General features: G+C 48.5%; 1 protein-coding gene across 4 annotated transcripts in view; it reads left to right on the top strand.

Annotated features, from left to right (window-relative positions):
- Window positions 1–15,874, top strand: part of reep1 (receptor accessory protein 1) — a 123,421-nt gene extending 107,547 nt beyond the window's left edge. For 3 of the 4 annotated variants that reach the window (XM_038793295.1, XM_038793296.1, XM_038793297.1), the window contains 2 exons: window positions 10,930–11,075; window positions 14,302–15,874. In XM_038793295.1, coding sequence (XP_038649223.1) covers window positions 10,930–11,075; window positions 14,302–14,373 — 218 coding nt within the window. In that variant the 3' untranslated portion in view covers window positions 14,374–15,874. The remainder of the gene's footprint in view (window positions 1–10,929; window positions 11,076–14,301) is intronic. The other variant, XM_038793298.1, reaches the window with a different exon arrangement.

The following is a 15,874-nucleotide window of genomic DNA, read 5'->3' on the forward strand; positions in this document are numbered from 1 at the left end:
TACAGACAATCGAGGTGCTCGATAAATCCAGGGTCGGGGGTCTTGGCGAGGTGGGTGAGGGAGAAGGGTTTGATGGGGGCTTGGAGTGGGGTGTGTGGGGAGGGGGTGGCAACAAGAGACTTGGGAAAGGGTTAAAGAGAAGGATGACCTTTAGCGGGGCTCTGAAGTGCCCAATGGCCCTGTAAAGAGGTTTCCCTACACCACCAACCTCCTTGCCCAACACCAGTATGCTGCCGGACTTCATGATGTGGGCTGCTCACCGCCACACATCAAATTGGCCTCATAAGGACCTCAAAGTGCTCACAGGTAGACGGGGACACTTGACACCATCCCTGCCCACATAAAATTTTAGATGGGTCAGGGGCAGGTGGGAAGGCGACAGGAAGGGCACCCACTGAATCTTACATTCCCTCCTGCCTTCAAACTCACTCGCTGGGGAGTGTCAAGTCTAGACCAATGACAATGGATGAAGATTTGTTTCTCAAACAATTTAAAACAATCTGGTGATATTTGATGGATAATCTCCTCATTCCTAGTTTGGATTAGGCCTAAGATGTACCCAAATCCACGCACTGATTGTCAGTGTAATTGCTGCAATTTGTGCACTCCAGGGGTGTCCACCTCGGACTGAAATTATGGACCTGTGATTCTGACAACCCAACTCCCTCTCTCTTCTCTCAATGCTGTCTTTCCAATTTCCCATCCAGTATCCCCTGCTTCCATTTTATCTAACACACCGGGGAGGCCAAGGTGCCGTGATATTGTCACAGCACCCTCTCAATTACAACTTTAAACAGTTTTTAAAAAGCAGTTTAAAAAGAAACTGCTGGGCCTTGTTATTACTGTGTGAGAGATGAGATGCTCAGGGATCAAGGGATGTCCTTGAACTATTGGAATTCAAATTATGGTTTTTCCCCTTCCATCAGTGGGTAATAATTTGATGTTAACAAGTTGAAGGAATTACTCATTGCATAGTTCATTTCTGTTGATTTTTGAAGGAAACCTTTTAGTGAAAAGTGAGGAATGTTTTGCGTGAAATGTATTATGAAGGCTGCACCTTGTCTCTCCTGACACCTCAGTGAGTGGGACACATTAACCTGTAAGACGTACAGAGCCATGAACGGCGCAGAATCGGCACCCTGGCTTGCACATTGGCAGCTGAACTGATCTCAGGCTGGGTGTCATCCAGGGCATTACAATTGACTGTGGCACCCAGAGGGTGATGGACGGGAGTATCGTGCTGTCGTCATAACTGAGTGAACCCCCCCTGCCTGAAAGAGTTGACACTCGGTTGTCGTGTGACCTGGGCTGAGCAAAGACAAATAAGCCTACTCTCCAGGCTGACATTTGCATAATAATCCCTTGGCTAAGGCGATCAACCGGGTGAAAGCATACTCTAGCAGGGAGTCAATGTATTCGGGGTGTGGAGCGTTTGTTGTAATGTAACCTCATCATGTTACATCTTTGCTTTCTTCTTCCGACTTTTTTTTCCATCTCTTCATTCTCCATCAACAATCTGGAACATTTGAGTAAGTTTTATCAGTCTGCATGAACTGCCTTGAACTATTAAACAAATATAGCGGGCTTTCCCATTGGCTACCCTGAATATATTCCTTCATTAGCTGCTGAGTGTTTGTTGCCTGGGTGTTGCTGCTGTGTGGTATTAATACACAGTCATTGTGGTAACGCTATGCTTATAAAATGCTGAAATAACAATTTAGTTTTAATTCCCTTGCTCATGGGGCACTGAGGCAGGCTTTCCAACACAGCTTCGAGCTATTTATCGGTGATTTTCTGAAAACAGTTTTTGGGACAATCCCAATAGTCAAATTATATTGTGGAACCCCATTTGCAGACCAAACATCTCAAGTGCAATTAGCTACTTAAAGAAATCATGCCCTGAACATATTTAGATTTCATTTAAAAAAAATACTCCTTCAACAACAACATCTCAATACAGGCTGCAGAATTGATTTGCTTGCGTCTTGCTGCTGTACCTGTGCTCGATGTTGCCATGGATGCTTATGCAAACAAAATGAAGTCTCCTCTGCCCCTGCTGCAAACTGGCATTTTCGCTCAGAGCAGAGTCAGAGTTTTACAACTGCAACTAAGACACTTCTGATTAGTTTCACGTTTAGCTAGCCAGAGTCCATGCCTCCCCGGCAGTAAGTTTATTGTGTTTGTATAACATTTCCAGCGCCTGTTGGATCTCTTTCGTTTCAGATTCCAGCATCTGCAGTAATTTGCTTTTAGCCTGTTCTATCTCTCTCTCTCATCTACCATCCTTTTTAAAGTGGTGGTGCCCCATTTAATTTGCTCAGTCAAGCTGCAAGATGATGTATAATCGTCCCGACAGGTGGGTTAGTTCATACGGAAGACCATCTAGCTGTAGCGCAGGTTTAAAGTCGAAGAATATTTTGTTAGAACCGTAGAATTCCTACAGTGCAGAAAGAGGCCATTTGGCCCATTGAGTCTGCACTGACCCTCTGAAAGAGTACCCTACCTAGGCCCACTCCACCGCCCTATTCCCGTAACCCCAGCTAAACTGCACATCTTTGGACACTAAGGGGCAATTTAACAAAGCTCATCCTCCTAACCTATACATCTTTGGACCATGGGAGTATACTGGAGCACCCGGAGTGTGATGAACGGTATTAATAACTGCTGTAAACGGTACCTGACCTTTAATACCTTGCCCCTTTAAGATGCTTGGAACCCTGGGGGACTCTGCCTCTGGCTACACCCCCAGGAAACGGTAGCATGGTGGTTAGCATCAATGCTTCACAGCTCCAGGGTCCCAGGTTCGATTCCCGGCTGGGTCACTGTCTGTGTGGAGTCTGCACGTCCTCCCTGTGTGTGCGTGGGTTTCCTCCGGGTGCTCCGGTTTCCTCCCACAGTCCAAAGATGTGCGGGTTAGGTGGATTGGCCATGCTAAATTGCCCGTAGTGTAAGGTTAATGGGGGGATTGTTGGGTTACGGGTATACGGGTTACGTGGGTTTAAGTAGGGTGATCATTGCTCGGCACAACATTGAGGGCCGAAGGGCCTGTTCTGTGCTGTATGTTCTATGTTCTATGTTCTATGAAACGGTATATAGGATAAGGCTCCATGTGGTGAGCACACTTCTCTCGGATGCTGTTCAGTTCTCTGTAGATTAAAGCCTTTTGATTACCGACCTCGCTCTCGCGTCGTAATTGAGGGTGCTTCAATTTAATATACAGACACATCAAGATGGACAGCGCTCTAAAACCGGAGAAACTCAAACCTGGACCCCAGGCCGCCGGAAGCCCCGGAAATGTTTAAATATTGGCTCCGGTGTTTCGAGGACTATCTGGACTCCTCAACGACTGATGTCGACAGCACTCGCAAACTGCGTTTACTACATGGCCGGGTGGGCCACCGACTCTCCGCCGTGATCGAAACCGCTATGACCTATGAGGCGGCGGTCGAAATACTGAAGAAACGCTTCATAAAACCTACTAACGAGGTACACGCCAGACATTTGCTCTCAACCTGCAGCCAGCGTTCCGGGGAAACGCTGGACGAGTTCATGGAAAGACTCACTGCGCTCGCGAGGAACTGCAACCACAAAGCAGTGACGGCAGAAGAACACAGGAACTTGCATATTCGCGACACCCTTGTGTCCGGTATCAGGTCCTCGTACATCTGGCAGCGGCTCCTAGAAGACGGGGCAAAGGATCTTCAGGGCACGGTAACGCTCACCTCTTCTCTCGAAACGGCCCACCGTAACCTCCGTAAGTACTCCGCGGACCTTGCGAACCCCTCTCAATCCCCTCCAGACACGGCCACGTTTCAGGCCTGTGCCGCGCGGCGATCCGCTCACTCCGGGGGTTCCCCATGCTATTTCTGTGGGCAAGGCCAGCACCCACATCAGCGTTGCCCGGCCCGCTCCGGGATCTGCAACGACTGCGGGAAGAAAGGGCACTTCGCGAAAGGCTGCCTGGCTGGGCCCAAAGGCCACAAACGAAACCCTCACCAGGCCAGAAATCAAGCTCCCGGTCTCACATACCCCGCAACGCGGCCGCGCTGTGGCCGGGCACGCCCACTTCCGACGTGTCATCGACCTCGTGCGAGTCATGGGAGTGGCCATATTGGCGGCGGCCATCTTCGAAACCCTACACGTTCGACCGGCGGCGGCGCCCATCTTGTGACTCCGGGTGGCCATTTTGTGAGTTCGACACGGTAAGGCGCTGCTCCCTGCGCACCAACCCCGACTCCCAAACTATCGCCCGCGTTTCGGGGTCCCACTCGATACAAATCACGGGGTATTGTGTCGCTGACCTCGCAATTCAAGGCGCTGAATACACCCAATTTAAACTCTTCATCCTCCCTCGCCTCTGCGCCCCCCTGCTGCACGGTCTGGACTTTCAGTGCAGCCACCTGAAGTTCGTCGGGCCCCTGCCCCCACTCACGGTCTGCAGCCTGGCGACACTCAAAGTTGCGCCACCCTCCCTCTTCGCGAACCTCACTCCCGACTGTAAGCCCGTCGCCACCAGGAGTCGCCGGTACAGTACCCAAGACATGACCTTCATCAAGTCAGAGGTTCAGCGGCTACTAAAAGACTAAAAGAGGGGGTCATAGAGGCCAGCAACAGCCCTTGGAGGACTCAAGTATTGGTAGTCCTTTCCGGGGAAAAGCAGCGAATGGTCGTGGATTATAGCCAGACCATAAACCGCTTTACACAACTCGATGCTTACCCACTTCCCCGCATAGCAGAAATGGTGACCCAAATCGCCAAGTATCGGGTATTCTCCACGGTCGACCTTAAATCGGCCGATCATCAACTCCCTATCCGCCCACAGGACCGCCCCTACATGGCTTTCAAAGCAGCCGGTCGGCTGTTTCACTTCCTCAGGGTCCCTTTGGTGTCACAAACGGAGTCTTTTTTCCAGAGGGCAATGGATCATATGGTGGACCAGTACGGCTTACGGGCCACCTTCCTGTACTTGGACAACGTCACCATCTGTGGCCATGATCAACAGGACCACGACACAAACCTGAGGAGGTTCCTCCAGACTGCCCGGGCCCTCAACTTCACGTACAACAAAGAGAAATGCGTGTTTCACACAACCCGGCTCGCCATCCTCGGCTACGTCGTGGACAATGGGGTCCTAGGCCCAGACCCCGACCGCATGCGTCCCCTTAAGGAGCTCCCCCTCCCCCGTAGCCTCAAGGCACGCAAACGGTGCTTGGGGCTTTTCTCCTATTACGCCCAGTGGGTCCCCAGATATGCGGACAAAGCCCGACCACTCGTTAAGACCACGGTTTTTCCCCTGACGGCTGAGGCCCAGTCGGCTTTCAGCCGTATCAAGGCCGGCATCATCAAGGCCGGCATCATCAAGGCCGCCATGCACGCGGTGGACGAAGCCATCCCCTTCCAAGTAGAAAGTGACGCATCAGATGTTGCCCTGGCTGCTACCCTCAACCAGGCAGGCAGGCCAGTAGCGTTCTTCTCCCGAACCCTCAGCGCCTCGGAAATCCGGCACTCTGCAGTCGAGAAGGAGGCACAAGCCATAGTGGAGGCCATGCGACACTGGAGGCACTACCTAGCCGGTAGGAGGTTCACCCTCATTACCGACCGCCTTTATGTTCGATAACGCACAACGGGGCAAAATAAAGAATGACAAAATTCTGAGGTGGAGAATAGAGCTCTCCACCTATACGTACGATATTAAATATCGCCCGGGGAAGCTCAACGAGTCTCCAGATGCCCTGTCCCACGGCACGTGAGCCAACACGCAATTGGACCGCCTGAGATCCATCCACGATGACCTCTGCCACCCGGGGGTCACCCGGCTTGCCCACTTCATCAAGTCCCGCAACCTACCCTACTCCACAGGGGAGGTCAAGGCCATGACTAAGGCATGCCAGATCTGTGCGGAATGCAAACCGCAATTCTATCGACCAGACAAGACCCGCCTGATAAAGGCCTCTGGGCCCTTTGAGCGACTAAGTGTGGACTTCAAAGGGCCCCTCCCGTCCACCAACCGCAACATTTATTTCCTCACCCTTATCGATGAGTTCTCCCGCTTCCTTTTTGCTGTCCCCTGCCCCGATATGACCTCGGCCTCCGTGATCAAGGCACTGCGCAGCATCTTCACACTGTTTGGTTTCCCCGCTTATTTCCACAGCGACCGGGGTACATCGTTCATGAGCGATGAGCTGCGTCGGTACCTGCTCAGCAAGGGCATCGCCTCGAGCAGAACGACGAGCTATAACCCGCGGGGAAACGGGCAAGTGGAGAGAGAGAACGCGACAGTTTGGAAGGCTGCCCTCCTAGCCCTACAGTCAAGGAGTCTCCCAATCGCCCGCTGGCAGGAGGTCCTACCCGATGCCCTGCACTCCATTAGGTCGCTCCTCTGTACGGCCACGAATGAGACCCCTCACAATCGTCTGTTTGTCTTCCCCAGGAAGTCCACCTCTGGGGTCTCGCTTCCACCCTGGCTGACAACTCCGGGTCCAGTCCTACTCCAGAGACACGTGAGGAGCCATAAAACGGATCCAATAGTCGAGAGGGTCCACCTGCTGCACGCAAACCCTCAATACGCCTACGTCGAGCACCCCGACGGCAGGCAGGATACAGTCTCCCTGCATGACCTGGCACCCGCTGGCTCTCTCACTGACCCCACCGACTCTCCCACCGACCCCGACGTTTTCCCCACTAACCCCCCCTTCTACTGACGCTCCCCGCCCCGCACCGACCGCCGACTCCGACAGCGCCCCCCCCATAGCGCCCCCTGCCCCCCCAGCCGGCGCCGATCACTCTAATCACCCCTGATAGCCCCTCCCGGATATACCACCATCGGAACCGACCGCATCCACGGCGCCACCACCGGAGCAGCGAAAGTCAGCACGGACGATCAGACCACCACAAAGACTGAACTTATAACTCCACTTCACCCCTGACGGACTATGTGTTTTTTTTTTAAACGGGGGGGTGAATGTGATGAACGGTATTAATGACTGCTGTAAACGGTACCTGACCTTTAATACCGTGCCCCTTTAAGATGCTTGAAACCCGGGGCAGCACGGTGGCTCAGTAGGTTAGCACTGCAGTCTCACGGCGCTGAGGTCCCAGGTTCGATCCCGGCTCTGGGTCACTGTCCGTGTGGAGTTTGCACATTCTCCCCGTGTTTGCGTGGGTTTCGCCCCCACAACCCAAAGATGTGCAGGCTAGGTGGATTGAACACACTAAATTGCCCCTTAATTAGAAAAAAAAAAAAAATTAATTGGGTACTCTAAATTTAAAAAAAAAAAAGATGCTTGAAACCCTGGGGGACTCCACCTCTGCCTACGCCCCCAGGAAACGGTATATAGGATAAGGCTCCATGTGGTGAGCACACTTCTCTCAGATGCTGTTCAGTTCTCTGTAGATTAAAGCCTTTTGATTACCGACCTCGCTCTCGCGTCGTAATTGAGGGTGCCTCATGGAGGAAACCCACACAGACACGGGGAGAACATGCAAACTCCACACAGACAGTCACGCAGGGCTGGTGTTGAACCCAGCTCCCTGGCACTGTGAGGCAGCAGTGCTAACCATGGTGCCATCGGGCACGGATGCAAAAGTAGCAGAGAGCGGATACAACCAGAAGGTGAGAGCGAGAGATTCAGGGTGCAGAGAAGGTTTACTCGAATGAAAGCACAGATGAGGACGTCAATTTTGTGGAGAGACTGGATAAAAATTGGAAAAGATTTTATAGGGAGACTTAATTGGGATTCTCAAATTGGCACCAACATCATGGGCCAAATGGTCTCCTTCTGTGCTGTAAGATTAGTTATACATTTAAACATTATTAACGTTTCATTTACCCGTACATAGTGTTCATTACACAGAAACGGGCCATTCGGCCTAATTGACCTACGCCAGTGTTAATGCTCCACAGGAACCTACTCCCACATTACTTCATCTCCTTCTATCACTTTTTGATTCATCAATTTCTTTAAATTGTTCTTGCGATATGGGTATCACTGACATTTGTCAGTAAGGTCAGAGAAGGGGGCAAAAGAGGGGGAGGTGTGGCGCTGCTAGTCAAGGACAGTATTATGGTGGCAGAAAGGATGGGACTCTTCTTCCGAGGTAGTATGGGCTGAGGTTAGAAACAGGAAAGGAGAGGTCACACTGCTGGGAGTTTTATATAGGCCACCTAATAGTTCTAGAGATGTAGAGGAAAGGATGGCGAAGATGATTCTGGAAAAGAGTGAAAGTAACAGGGTAGTTGTTATGGGAGACTTTAACTTTCCTAATATTGACTGGAAAAGATATAGTTCGAGTACATTGGATGGGTCGTTCTTTGTACAATGTGTGCAGGAGGGTTTTCTGACACAATATGTTGACAGGCCAACAAGAGGTGAGGCCACTTTGGATTTGGTTTTGGGTAATGAACCAGGCCAGGTGTTAGATCTGGAGGTAGGTGAACACTTTGGAGACAGTGACCACAATTCGGTGACCTTTACATTAGTGATGGAAAGGGATAAGTATACCCCACAGGGCAAGAGTTATAGCTGGGGGAAGGGCAATTATGATGCCATTAGACATGACTTAGGATGTGTAGGTTGGAGAAGTAGGCTGCAAGGGTTGGGCACACTGGATATGTGGAGCTTGTTCAAGGAACAGCCATTGCGTGTTCTTGATCAGTACGTACCAGTCAGACAGGGAGGAAAGGGTAGAGCGAGGGAACCGTGGTTTACCAAAGAAGTGGAATCTCTTGTTAAGAGGAAAGAGGAGGCCTATGTGAAGATGAGGCGTGAAGTTTCAGTTGGGGCGCTTGATAGTTACAGGGAAGCGAGGGAGGATCTAAAGAGAGAGCTAAGACGAGCAAGGAGGGGACATGAGAAGTCTTTGGCAGGTAGGATCAAGGAAAACCCAAAAGCTTTCTATAGGTATGTCAGGAATAAAAGAATGACTAGGGTAAGAGTAGGGCCAGTCAAGGACAGTGGTGGGAAGTTGTATGTGGAGGCTGAGGAGATAAGCGAGATACTAAATGAATACTTTTCGTCAGTATTCACTCAGGAAAAGGATAATATTGTGGAGGAGAATGCTGAGACTCAGGCTATTAGAATAGATGGCATTGAGGTGCGTAGGGAAGAAGTGTTGGCAATTCTGGACAAGGTGAAAATAGATAAGTCCCCGGGGCCTGATGGGATTTATCCTAGGATTCTCTGGGAAGCCAGGGAAGAGATTGCTGAGCCTTTGGCTTTGATTTTTATGTCATCATTGGCTACAGGAATAGTGCCAGAGGACTGGAGGATAGCAAATGTGGTCCCTTTGTTCAAGAAGGGGAGTAGAGATAACCCCGGTAACTATAGGCCGGTGAGCCTAACGTCTGTGGTGGGTAAAGTCTTGGAGAGGATTATAAAAGATACGATTTATAATCATCTAGATAGGAATAATATGATTAGGGATAGTCAGCATGGTTTTGTGAAGGGTAGGTCATTCCTCACAAACCTTATCGAGTTCTTTGAGAAGGTGACTGAACAGGTAGACGAGGGTAGAGCAGTTGATGTGGTGTATATGGATTTCAGTAAAGCGTTTGATAAGGTTCCCCACGGTCGGCTATTGCAGAAAATACGGAGGCTGGGGATTGAGGGTGATTTAGAGATGTGGATCAGAAATTGGCTAGTTGAAAGAAGACAGAGAGTGGTGGTTGATGGGAAATGTTCAGAATGGAGTTCAGTTATGAGTGGCGTACCACAAGGATCTGTTCTGGGGCCGTTGCTGTTTGTCATTTTTATAAATGACCTAGAGGAGGGCGCAGAAGGATGGGTGAGTAAATTTGCAGACGACACTAAAGTCGGTGGAATTGTAGACAGTGCGGAAGGATGTTGCAGGTTACAGAGGGACACAGATAAGCTGCAGAGCTGGGCTGAGAGGTGGCAAATGGAGTTTAATGTGGAGAAGTGTGAGGTGATTCACTTTGGAAAGAATAACAGGAATGCGGAATATTTGGCGAATGGTAAAATTCTTGGTAGTGTGGATGAGCAGAGGGATCTTGGTGTCCATGTACATAGATCCCTGAAAGTTGCCACCCAGGTTGATAGGGTTGTGAAGAAGGCCTATGGTGTGATGGCCTTTATTGGTAGAGGGATTGAGTTCCGAAGCCATGAGGTCATGTTGCAGTTGTACAAAACTCTAGTACGGCCGCATTTGGAGTATTGCGTACAGTTCTGGTCGCCTCATTATAGGAAGGACGTGGAAGCTTTGGAACGGGTGCAGAGGAGGTTTACCAGGATGTTGCCTGGTATGGAGGGAAAATCTTATGAGGAAAGGCTGATGGACTTGAGGTTGTTTTCGTTAGAGAGAAGAAGGTTAAGAGGTGACCTAATAGAGGCATACAAAATGATCAGAGGGTTAGATAGGGTGGAGGTGGCTAGCAGGAGGGGACATAGCCTTAAATTGAGGGGTAATAGATATAGGACAGAGGTCAGAGGTGGGTTTTTTACGCAAAGAGTGGTGAGGCCGTGGAATGCCCTACCTGCAACAGTAGTGAACTCGCCAACATTGAGGGCATTTAAAAGTTTATTGGATAAGCATATGGATGATAAGGGCATAGTGTAGGTTAGATGGCCTTTAGTTTTTTCCATGTCGGTGCAACATCGAGGGCCGAAGGGCCTGTACTGCGCTGTATCGTTCTATGTGCCTTATATTTCTACCTTAAATCTAAAAATTGTCATGTCACAACATTTAACCAGTTTTAGAATTTTTGTCCCCACGACCTTACAAGGAATGGCACTTCAGAGATTGGTCAGCTTTCATGGGTAGAGCTTGCAACGTTTGTGTTTTCACCATACCACTAACTAGGCATGCTTGGCTTTTGGTGTCATACCCATTATTAAACCAATGAATATTTTATTTGTTTTATTTTTGCATTACTTTTCTTCACCTCTTAGCTTATTAACTGGACACTGACAGGTGATGAAGTAAATATTGATCAGGGTCCAAGGTCAGATGAAGAGCTGTATAAGACTCGAGCAGTAGAGGACTCTGATGATGAGATGGCAGGAACCGTGCTCAAACGTCCCCACAAATCACTTAGAAAAAAGATGCAACGCCCTGAGGTATGACACTGGACCTGCTACATGTGGAGTTGTCTCTTGAGTGAGTTAGAGATGTGAACTTCGGAAGGGTCCCATGCTGGATCAGATTTGTCTTTTGATTTCAGAATCATTCCTCCACAACAAATCAGCTTACCCCCCCATCCGCTGAATTAGATATTCTGCATTTTTGTGAACGATCTGCTGACAGGTTGTGCACTAACAGCACCCCACGATTTGATGATTAAATTACACAAATGTCAAGCGGGCCATATTGTTACTCTTTGCAAAGGTTTTCTCTGTCAACCATCCACCTATTTCATTCAATAAGAACATGGTTATTGTGTTACTTGTTGAGGCACACATCCAAATGTCTGGTCAATCAAGGTCCATCTCTGAAGTGACTTAGCGGACATCTTTATCTTGTGCCAAACTGCTTTTTCGCACTAATTTAGCGTTATGTAGTAAACTGACCTCTGCTAAAGGTAGAAACAAAGCCTTGACCTGAAGGAGATGTATTTCATAGTCAGGATGATGAGTGGCCTTATGGGGAACCTCTAGGTGGTGTTGTTCCCAGATATCTGCTGCTCTTATCCTTCTAGATGGTAGTGGTCGTGGGTTTGGAAAGTGCTGCTGAAGGAACCTTGGTGAGGTCCTGCAGTGCATCTTGTAGATGGTAAACACGGTTGTCACTAATTGTTGGTAGTGGGGGGTTTGAATGTTTATGGAAAGGGAGCAATCAAGCAGCTGCTTTGTCCTGTATGGTGTTGAGCTTCTGGAGTCTTGTTGGAGCTACACTCATCCAGGCAAGTGGCAAGTATTCCATTACACCCCTGACTTGAGCCCTGAGATGGTGATGGACAGGCTTTTGGGAGTCAGAAGATGAGTTACGCACCATAGGAGTCTTAGCTTTTGACCTGCTCTTGTAGGCACAGTATTTATTTGACTAGTTCAATTCAGTTTCTGGTCAATGGTAAGCTTCAAGTTGTTGATAGTGGGAAATTCAGTGATTGCAAAGCTATTGAATGTCATGGGGCGATGGTTAGATCCTCTCTTGTTGGAGATGATCATTGCTTGGCACTTGTGTGGTGAAAATGTTACTTGCCACATGCCAGTTAAGCCTAGATAGTGTCCAGATCTTGCTGCATTTGCGAATGATGCTGAACATTATGCAGTCACCAGTGAACATCCCCACCTCAGACCTAATGATGGATTCCCCCATTAGAGGAACCATCCTCTCAGCATCAACCTGTCATGCCCCCCAAGAACCTCATATGTTTCAATAACATCACTTCTATTTCTTCTATCCTTGCTCACCCAGGATTCCTTCACCCCAGGAATCAGCTGAATGAACCTTCCCTGCTTCCAATACAACTAGGAGTAGAGGAGGGTACAATTTGTCTTTTAAAAAACATTTAGACAGGCGGCACGGTGGTGCTGTGGTTAGCACTGCTGCCTCACAGCGCTCAGGACCCAGGTTCGATCCCAGCCCTGGGTCACTGTCCGTGTGGAGTTTGCACATTCTCCCCGACTCTGCGTGGGTTTCACCCCCACAACCCAAAGATGTGCAGGGTAGGTGGATTGGCCAGACTTTGGTAAATCACTCACCTCGCGTACAATTGATGGTACATCAATGCCACACTCAGTCAGTGCTGTTTTGATGTCAAGGGCAATTACTCTCACCTCACCACTTGAGTTCAGCTCTTTTGACCATGTTTGGATCAAGGCTGTAGTGAGGTCAGGAACCCCTGCTGAAACCCAAGCTGAACATCTGTGATGAGGTTATTGCTGTGTACATGCACCTTGCTAGCACTCTCAAAGACACCATCCATCACTTTGCTGAACATTGAGAGTGGACCAATGGGGCAGTAAATGGCTGGACTGGATTTGTCCTGCTTTTTGTGGACTGGACAGTTTCCACATTGTCAAGAAGATGCCAGTGTTGTTGCTGTACTGGAACAGCCTGGCTTTGGGTGCAGCTAGTTCAGGAGCACAAGTCTTCAATACTTTTGCCAGAATGTTGCTGGGGCTCATGATCTTTGCAGTATCCAACGCCATCAGCCATTTCCTGATATCACGTGGAGTGAACCAAGTGGCTGAAACCTATCTTGAGAGTTATGAAATATCTCCTTAAACTTTGGCTACTGTACCTCTACCGTATTACATTTATACCTATTGTCACATTCTACTTTCATTAACTCTGTCTTTATACCCATGTCATTGCCTTTATTTAAGTTTGAGACACTAGTTTCAGACTCACATGAGGCTAAGTAACATGGCTGCTGAGTTCATACTGGAAGTTTCCAGATGGCAGATGAACAAAATCAGTTGCCCCAGGGGAGGGGGTGGGACAATGATGCCTCCTTTAATTCCACTCCTCCCTCTCTCTCTCTCTCCCCCCCCCCCCCCCCCCCCCCCCTTCAGAATGACAGCCTGGCAGCTGTGTCCACGTGTTATTATTAACGTCTCCAGCCTGACTCCCCTACCCACATCAGCAACGCTGATCTCTCCCAGTGAGGTTGTCTGCCTCTCTGGCTCCAATTGACTCTCTGAGCTGTGGAACCCATCCGTCATCCTTAATTGGACGGAGATCACAGTGGCGCCTACTTAAACAGCTGCTTCCTGGGAAATCTCTGGATTCCACGGTGGGCATATTTGGGTTCCGTTTCATTCTGACGGCGGTGCGTGGGGGTACCTCACCCGAGTGACCAAACGTGAGTTCGGCGGATGTGTGTCAGAAGACGGTTCAACTGATTGGGGTGGGGGATGACCTTGTCTGAGCCCAGTCTCTGCTTAACCACTGTCCACATGTGTGGATGGTGATCAAGAGAATGAATTTAGCTTTGTTTTCAAAGTCTGAGCCAATTGCAGCATGCCAGCTGTGACCAGCAAACATCAGCACAGATTGCGGATGAAACCTCAGCACTTCCAATAACTCAGCCGTACATCAGGTTTGCTCTCTAATTGAGGAACAGAGCAGTAAGTTTATGTGCTAAAAGGTTCGATGGCTGATTTACACAGCGAGTGGTTAGGATCTGGAATGCAGTCCCTGAGAGTGTGGCGGGGGCAGATTCAATCGTGTCTTACAAAAGGGAATTGTATAAACAGCTGAAGGGAAACAAAATGTGCAGGGGTAGGGGGAGAGAGCGGGATAGTAGGTCTGGGCAGTCAGCGCAGCCATGGCACGCCAAATGGCATCCTTCTGTGCTGTAAACCTCCCGTGAATCTCTGCATATGTTTCTTTTTACAGGTAGAGACAAGACACCCTAAACCGCCTCCCAGAAAGAGAAGCACCACAACCTGTAACAGTGAATCCATGTGATGCTGAGGAGCCACTGGACTACAATCACCCGGATCCGACCTCCTGTTTTACTGTCCTGCCTTTACGAGCCAAGCACCATGTGACGCACTGGGAACCGCTGAGAAACCACCGGCCGGGAAGTGCTTCACGATTTCTACAGCTGCCTCTAGCTGGCGGCTACCTATAAGTATAATCTGCAGCAAAACATGTTTTCTTTACTTTGTTTGCTTTACAGCGACTGTGGTGAAACTAAATTCGAGTGATGTGAAATAATCAACATGTTTTTAAATCTTCACTTTTGTGCACGAACATTCCAGCACACCCCTAGTACTCGACCATCAGAATTAGTTCCTTTGCTTCGGAACAATCTAGAAAAAGAAGTTCAAAACTTTGAAAATCATTTAAGTAGAGTGGGATATCCGCCCTGCTGTATGCAGTCATATATCCATTTTACTATGCACAAGTCTATCTGTCAGTATACAGGCATGTGCACTATTCTGTTCACAGTTACGTCTATTCCACTGCAGACAGGCATGTGCTATATTGCGCAGAAGTGTATTTGATGTACTGTACATGTTTATATACATTGCACTGTTCACAGGCATATATAATGAATTGTGCATGGTATACCTGACATATTGTGTGCAGTATATCTGTTGCATTGTACACAGGTATCTCCTGTGCTGTATACAGGTAGATCTGCTGTATTTTATGTACACAGGTATATCTGTTGTATTTGTAGTTTGATGTGTTTGTTGTATAAGTCGAAACTCATAAGCACACTGTGCGCAAAGTTAAGATGGCAAAACTGACAAGGCTATCAGGATTATTTTTCTTTTGAGGAAGAGAAACATTCTGTGACTCTCGCACTGTTGACAACCTCAGAAGTGGCTTTAATTTTGCACCAAAAACACACATGCGTGACAGCTTTTATATTTATTCATGGAACAGTGGGATTTAACAAATGTTCTACAATCCCCTGTTCACTGCTGTGGAATATTTTCAGCACAACAGAGTCCATTCAGGAACCAAAGGGGTTGGCCTCCTCCCCGTGCTCCGAATAGTGTTTAGCATTTGCAGCGTTTACCAAGTAGCGGGCAGGATTCATCGTTCATCAAGAGGGTTATGTGTTCAAACACTGGTTTTTATTTTGAGTTGGAAAAGAAGCAGTGAATTAAGAATGATAATAATGTAGGAACATAAAAGTAGCCCATTCAATCCCTTGGGCCAGTTCTGTCATTCAGTTAGACCATGACTGTTCTGCACCTCAATTCCGTTTACATACCAATGCTCCCATCTCTCAATCACAGTTTGAAACTTAATGTACTCCTTCCTTTGAAAACCAAGAGCTGATAGTACTCGTAATGAAGCTGTCAATCAAGCTGAAGGAGTCGAGTGGAGACATCATTGCACAAACAATAAATTCATGGACTAATGCAGTCCTATATCATTTTTTCGGATGTCAAATTTCTCATATTTTTACAGTTTTACTTTCAAATCATTAAAAGCAACCACAGCAGAA

This window comes from Scyliorhinus canicula, chromosome 3 (assembly GCF_902713615.1).
Source record: "Scyliorhinus canicula chromosome 3, sScyCan1.1, whole genome shotgun sequence".
Classification (NCBI taxonomy): domain Eukaryota; kingdom Metazoa; phylum Chordata; class Chondrichthyes; order Carcharhiniformes; family Scyliorhinidae; genus Scyliorhinus; species Scyliorhinus canicula.